This window comes from Ictalurus punctatus, chromosome 28, assembly GCF_001660625.3.
Source record: "Ictalurus punctatus breed USDA103 chromosome 28, Coco_2.0, whole genome shotgun sequence".
In the NCBI taxonomy this organism is placed as follows: domain Eukaryota; kingdom Metazoa; phylum Chordata; class Actinopteri; order Siluriformes; family Ictaluridae; genus Ictalurus; species Ictalurus punctatus.
This window is the reverse complement of record NC_030443.2, coordinates 15,623,458-15,631,410: the sequence shown is the minus strand read 5'-3', so window position 1 is coordinate 15,631,410 and position 7,953 is coordinate 15,623,458. Positions and strand designations below refer to the sequence as shown.

The 7,953-nt window shown below is 37.2% G+C and overlaps 1 protein-coding gene across 1 annotated transcript; it reads left to right on the top strand.

Annotated features, from left to right (window-relative positions):
- Nucleotides 1-218: 218 nt before the first annotated feature.
- spag8 (sperm associated antigen 8) lies at nucleotides 219-6,617 on the top strand. The gene is made up of 6 exons (XM_017459478.3): nucleotides 219-455; nucleotides 2,355-2,508; nucleotides 2,755-2,800; nucleotides 4,426-4,540; nucleotides 4,694-4,756; nucleotides 6,203-6,617. The coding sequence occupies exons 1-6, from the start codon at nucleotides 384-386 to the stop codon at nucleotides 6,320-6,322; spliced, it is 570 nt and encodes a 189-aa protein (XP_017314967.1). The 5' UTR covers nucleotides 219-383; the 3' UTR covers nucleotides 6,323-6,617.
- Nucleotides 6,618-7,953: the final 1,336 nt, after the last annotated feature.

Genomic DNA, 7,953 nt, shown 5'->3' with positions numbered 1-7,953 from the left:
ATGCAAAGTATTCAGTATAAACTTTAATACTTACTATATAAACTACAAGCAAAGTAGGTACAAAAAAAAAAAGTATTAATAACGTAAATATGTACATTATAAATGAAATACAATAAAAAGGAATAAAAAAATAATTAATAACCAATAATATTTCCTAAAATAAGGCAATACATTTAATAGATTTTACAACTCCAATGACGTCACGTCCGTTTTGTTTACGGTTACCATAGCAACCTCAAGGATACTTCCGTATATCAAGAGCCAGTTTTTCCACGTAAAGTTTCACAGCGTTTTAAACGTTAGAGGGACGAAAAGTCATTTTACAACGCTATATATAAATACAAATAGGTATATACAAAATAAAAATATAAATACATTTAATAATGAGTTCCTCGGAGGTGGAGGTGGGAAACAGAGCAGCTGGAGGTTGTTTACTGGGGAACTGGGTGGAGGAGGTGAGTGCAGATCATCAGCTGAATATAGAAGCTGTGTTAGGAATATTTATTTATTTATTTGTCTAATTAACAGGTGTAACGTTAAAGTAAACAGGCCAGGTTTTTTCCCCGCACAGTCTTGGTAATACGACAGGGGATCACAAACTTTTAGCAGCAGTGACCCCTCTCTACAGCGCAGGTTTATTGATCCTATGATTATAATCCAACTAGTTAAATATTAATCACATTAGACAAACATATTCCCTCATATTAAGTTATTTATTTGAGGAAATACAGATTTTTATTCCTGAACTTTACACCCATTTAACCCAAACCTGTTGGGTTTGAAACATTTTCTATCATATTAACTGCATATTCTTTCCTCCTTTTAAAAGTACTCCTATTCCTAGTTTTATTAAAGTTATGGTTAGCTGATGTAAATTGAGATGATTTCACTTGTTTTTAAGTTTAAGTTTTAAGCTTTTAAGTGGAATAAACCCTTCAATTAAAAATGACTTTTCAGTTCGGTTACTACAGCACTTACAGCAACTTTAACTTGAAGTGTGTTAATCATGATCTCCATGTAAATGTAATGTAAAATATTAATAATAATAATAATAATAATAGTCACAGCTTCCATGGCTATATCTCATGGTAGTTCACAGACCCGACTTTGAGAATTATGGGCCTAATATTTTGTTATAACTGATGAAAAGTTTAGTCTGAGAGACATTAGTTTAGCATAGTACAGTATACTGTAGTGTAGTATTTGTACAGAAGAATATTGGGTACAAGCAATTAGATAATTACAACTGATGTCCTGCACTTATATCACTTTCACCAGCTGTAGTTGGTACAGTTAGCTGAGTTTAGATGACTTACTGACTACACTGTAAATCTGATAAAGCTAAATCATGTTCATTTAAAGTTTTCTGACCTTAGCTACAAACAACATACATCTGTGTCCGAAAACTAATTCTAATGTAAAAACATATTGAGTGAATTATGTAGGTAAGTGAAAAAATACTCAAGACACTGGTTAATTTCTTTATTTGGGATTAATAAAGGACATCCAACCATTCCATCCATCAAGAATGCCAATCATCCATTCATCCATACATACATACATCCATTAATTGCACACAACCACCCATCCATCCATCCATCCATCTAGCAATCCATTAATTTCACACATCCATCCATCAATCCATCCATCAATCCATTAATTTCACACATCCATCCATCCATCCATCCATCCATCCATCAGTCCATCAATCCATTAATTTCACACATCCATCCATCCATCCATCAGTCCATCAATCCATTAAGTTCACACATCTATCCATCCATCCATCCATCAGTCCATTAATTTCTTAATTTCACACATCCATCTATCTATCCAGTCAGCCAGTCATCCATCAATCATGCCAACCATCCATCCATCCATTAATTCCATTTATCCATCCAACCCATCCATCCATTCATCCATCCATCCATCCATTAATTTCACACATCCATCCATTCCATCCATCCTGCCAGCCAGCCATCCATCAATTTCACCCACCCACCCACCCACCCACCCACCGATCCATCCACCGATCCATCCATCCATTAATTTCACCCACCCATCCTTCCATCAATCCATCCATTAATTCCAATCATCCATTCAACCCATATATCCATCCATTAATTTCACCCATCCACCCATCCATCCATCTATCCATCCATCCATTTATCTATCACATCACAAAATTGGGAAACTGCAACATGATTGAGAAATGCCCTCTTTTGTTGCACAGAAATCCCTCACTCCAAACATTCTGGAGCATTCCATGTGTGAATTATTACTAATTCTTATTTTTAGCAATACAATAATGTGACCTTGTTGCATGCATGATAAACTCTTTCCTGTGAATTAAGAGGGCCACTGCATCACTGGACAATACTGGACCAACATCTGTCATCCATAAAACTGGACACAGGGGCATCCTCACAGTGGACTCTAAATTGCATGGCGTCAGTACACTGAAATCTGCTTTCACCAGCCCTAAGGGCACACAGGTACGACAGAAAGGTAAGCACAAATGCCTCTATATCTAATTTGTATAGTATTTTATTTTTTTAATTTGTGTCATTTTTATTTCCTGCTATGGTGTTAAACATCCCTTAATCTCTGTCCAAACTAGTCATAAAGGTTTTTGTTGGCAAACACAAATTAAATCCACACATTTCACCAGCACTGCTTTTAAATGTTTATATCGCCATCTGTAACAGAACTTTTGTTTCATTACTTTTATTAAACCATGTCATTTCCTTCTAGGATTACGAACTGAGCTGCTGGAGAAGCACCTCATCAAAAGCATAAGGTAACCATTCCGAGCAAGACTGTTGAACTTTACATTTTCAGATGAAACAAGACAGATGACCTCATCTTGTCTGAGGCTTCAGCGACACTAAAGCAGCCTCCCACACTTCCTGTTCCAGCCAGGAGAACAGAGGAAACAGTGGGAAGACTGTGTCGAAGGAGTGTTTGTGTCTCGGTCAGCTTTCATACTTCAATTAAAAGCTTTCAATTAATCTTTATCACTGCATTGGAGATTTGTTGCCATGGGGATCACTTGATGTATCCCTGACAACTATCCTCTGCTAAAAGAGACAAAACAAATGTGAGCCTAAAGCGAGACAGTATCTCATAGCCACAGACCAGTATATGAACCCTGAATCAAAGGCCAGTTCGGACAGCGACTGACCACATCTACAGAACAACTGCTGTGTGAGGACTTTATTAAAAGAACTAGAGCAGACATTGCCTTAAGTGAGAAACAGGATGTGGACGCTAATAAAAAAATATTCCCCAGAACTTTAGATAAACTCAGTAGATGGATAAAAACATACACAAAGTTAGTTATATCTTATACCAGAGGGCTATTGAATTCATGAATATGATTGGTCAGAAGGTGATAGGGGAGTAACCTAACATGAATACGTTATAATAACGAGACAAAAAATAGGTGGAGTATTTGTATTTTTTTTTCGCTTGTTGTTATTTAACAAAGAAAAATGCATAATTGTTGATATGCTGAAGGTAAGGAGACATTTAATTAACATGTACGGGAGGAGTCTCCAGTGTCAGCGCTTTATAATGGTTGGTAGGTTTTCTGACTTTGCTCTCTTTTTTTTTTCTTATTAACTTCAAGAGAGTGGGGGCATGGTGGTTCAGTGGTTAGCATGTTTGCCTCGCAACTTTGGGGTTGGATTTAGGGGTTCGAATCCCACCATGTTCCTCCTGTGCTTCTGGGGATTTCTCTGGGTACTCTGGTTTCCTCCCCCATTCCAAAGACATTCGTTGTAGGCTGATTGGCATTCCCAAATTGTCTGGAGTGTGTGATTGTGCCCTGTGATGGGTTGGCACCCCATCCAGGGTGTCCCACGCCTTGTTCCCCAAGACTCCGCGACCCTGTTAATAGGATAAATAAAATGGATGGATGGAACTTCAAGTGAGAAAAAAAAGAGGCTGGTGAGGGAACAGTTTTTTTGTAGCCGCTTTAATGTAAGTGATAACAGGAACTACCTCCCTAACTTTCCTGGACGTTCCTCAACATTAAATGTAACTATAAACGAACAAAAAGTGTGACGTTCTTTAATTACGAAAAATTAAATTGTTGGCAAATTGATGTATTATAAGAGGAATAAAGCACTTTGGGGTGGTATCATACCAGCTTGATTCGTCACTGATTATTTTCCTATAACATAATGCCCAGTGGTATTTTATTCCTTACTTAATCTCAACTATATGATTGATTCTTCATTCAAAGGCTTTCCCATTGGACCCCATGCCCAAGCGTGAACTACGAGTCAATTTTAGTCCAGGATGCCAACCAAGTATCAGTATTTTACTGTGACTCTGTGCTTTGAAGAGTTTCATTTTACTGAACATTGTTTTAGAGCGAGTAAATCAACTCACACTGGGATGATCTGATCTGTATTACAGTGAGCAGGTACATGCAGAGCTCACACCTCAGCTTCCAGCCCCTGAACTGTACTCCGTAACCAGAACTGATTACACAGTGGAAGGCTTCCGGTGTGACCGACCGACCCCATCCACAGTCAGTCACTACACCGCTGTGGATTTATCGAATGATCTTATTTTACAGTCAAACTCTAAAAGTTTTGGCACCCTTAAAAAAAAAAAAAAAAAACTCGAATAAGTGGACGTCATTACTGTGAAAGAATGTTGATATTTAACTGTGTGCTTTCAGGATCATGACTACAGGGTCGACGAGGCCATCACATTTTGGAGGGAAAACTTTAACAAGATTCAGGTACAGTAAGAAAAATAGAAATAGAATTATTTATAAGCTTATGTAATATGGAAGCCCTGAACTGCAAAATATTGAGGTGCTCTGATGCTCTAATGAGCAAGCCAGAGGCAACTATGGCAAGGTGGCAAAAACTCCCTGAGGTGACATGAGCGGAAACAGACTCAGAAAGGAACCCATCCTCCTCTGGTTGACAGCGGACAGTGCGATTATAAATCATTTCTCTTCTATAAATGTAGTGATGATTGTGTCAAGTGTGTCAACCTGAGTATGATCATTGTTAGAGTTTTATCATATAAAACTGACCTTATCACCTGTCCGATGTTTGAGACGAGTTTAAACTGTTCTTAGCAGTTTCAGTGTGATCTAGTGAAATAATGACAGCACATCACATTTATTGATTTATTATTATTATTTAGTTGGAGTTCAGGGCTTTTGTATGGTATAGTTTCGTATAGTTTTACATGCAATCATTATAAAAAATAGATACACAAAACCTACAAAAAACAGGCATTTTTAACATTTTTATGACATATATAATCTCATTAATAAAAATATGTGACTAAAATAATTTGATAAATTATTTATCTAACAGATTTATACTGGTATATTCAATATTAAATAGAAATAGTCATTTCAGCATAATTTCAATGGGTTTCTGTGAGCTGAAAACATAACAAAAGGCTTACAAGCAACTGCAGAATTATTGCCATCCTTTACGGGGAGAGAATTTCATCAAATAAACATAGTATTATGATTATTATTATTATTATCATCATTTTCCACTCAAACAATTGTAGAAGCTACAGCCTTTTATATTTATGGCCAAAAGTATGTGGACACCTGACGTCACACTTAAACTGTTGTCACAAAGTTGATAGCACACAATTGTATAGAATGTGTTTGTATGCTGTAGCATAACAGTTTCCCTTCACTGGAACTACGAGACCCAAACAGCATGACGATGCCCCTGTGCACAAAGCGAGCTCCATGAAGACATGGTTTGCCAAGGTTGGAGTGGAAGAACTCAAGTGTCCTGCACAGAACCCTGACCTCAACCTGACTGAACACCTTTGGGATGAACTGTAAAACCAACTGCATCCCCAAACCTCCTGGTCCGACATCAGTACCAGTAATGTTCTTGTGGCTGAACTCCCCACAGCCACGCTCCATAATCTAGTGGAAAGCCTTCTCAGAAGAAAGGATGTTATTATAACAGCCAAGAGGGGACGAAATCTGGAACAGGATGTTCAACAAGCACATACTGTGCACATACTTTTAGCCATATAGTGTACGTTTAAGTTTAAAATATCACTCATGCCATGTGCTATCAATTTTTGGTCATTTTCAAGAAGGGTGCCAGTAATTTTGGAGTTGATTGTAAAACGTATAAACACTGTGTTTGTTCTCAGTCCTGAGGTAAAGTCACTGTTTTTTTTTATTTAACAGGGTGTGACAGCAGTGAGAAATAGAGATGGTCCTTTTAAGAAGAACGCCAATTTCTCCACACCAATCAATGAGTGCTTGGACCCCAATCCTGAGAACTATATTGATTTAGAAGAAGTGTAATTTCATGCTGTTAGTACGAGCAATTTTCTTTCCAAAAGGGAATCGGAAAATAAATAGCAGTTTTATAAACTCACTCTAACCTCTTTTTTTTGTTTTGTTTTTGTTTCCTAATATACGGATGTTCAAGAATCATTACAAAACATGATCATTATGTACCGCAGGCCTTAGTTCTCATCGAAGTCTAAAACCAAACCGTCAAAGGCCGTATTGTTCTTTTTCATGTTTTCCGTTTATACCGAATACTTTTCCAACAACACTTATCATGTGGCAAATAAACTCAGTAAGCTCCTTCCTGTCAGTGAATCCTTTAAGTGAAACTTTGCAGGCTGTGCTCGAGCAGTGACAACATTTATTTAGGTTTGTAGCTAGACACAAAGCATCTGCCTTCTCACCATATGCAGGAACCCGTGTTATATTGATGACACACGAAGTGTTGCTCTCGCTGGTTTCCTTTTGAATCCAGTGGCTTACTTCCAGCACCAATGCACTAACCTTTCATGCTTTGAGCAGGGTAGCTATGGCAACAAGTCATTTTTAGAACATGTTCATGCAGATTCACCCCCTGTTTTTTTTTTGGGAAGTATTTGTCATCTGGTAGAACGTACATGAAGACTTAATGTTAAAAACACAAACCTTAGGTCTTAATTATTGCCAGTTGTGTGTAGTTAATAGAACGCTCCACCCTGAAGCACATTAAATAAGTTGATCTTGAATATATATATATATATATATATATATATATATATATATATATATATATATATATATATATATATTTTGTGATGTGTTTAGCGATTCTTTGTTGGTTTTGTTTTTCCTGTGAGAGGTTAGTGGATGTCTGTGACGCTGATGTTGCATTGTTATTGCTAGGGCTAGTTACAGTTACAGTGGAGTTAGGGTTAGGCAAAGGGAAAGGGGCTTCTTTTTTCGTTTTCATTTCTCGTTCAATGTCACATTAATGAGAACTCCAATGCAGCTATATATCAGAGGCTCAGTTCAGCTAGTTAGCGATCTACGAGAGTGTGATGGCATTATATTACATGAAATCTTTGGAAGCTGAAGAGTTCGAGCAGATGTGTACAGATGAGGAGGTTTAGATCTGTAGTTGAATGACACTCTTTAAGTTCAGATTGTAATTTCTGCAGTCTCAGGGTATGACATTTTCTGTATCCTGTTCATCCTCCATCTTTCATGTGTTAACCATCCAATGTTCAACTGTATTATTGGACTGGCTTATACCTCACTTATAAATCCCTGGATAAATGAATAAATGTTAATGTAGAAATAAACAGAAGCACTTCAGAATGGAAACCTTGGTGTGAAGAGGCGTATTCAATAGATTCTCTCTGCATGTATTCTCTGGTGCAAATTTGTATTTTATTGACTTTCAAAAAAATCCTCTTTGTTAGTGTTTTGACAAACTCGCATCATTTTTCTTGGGGGAAAAAAAAACAACCCTAGGCTGATTGTACACAATACTAGACGATGCAGTTGTAAGGTCTACTGAAAAGCAGAGACAAAAATCGTGGATTTGTCAAAGGAATTGCTTCAAGGAATTTCAGCTTGAAATCCATATTCCCCTGAGCACAAAAGTAGATGATCACACAAGATCTAAACCATGATCGCGAATG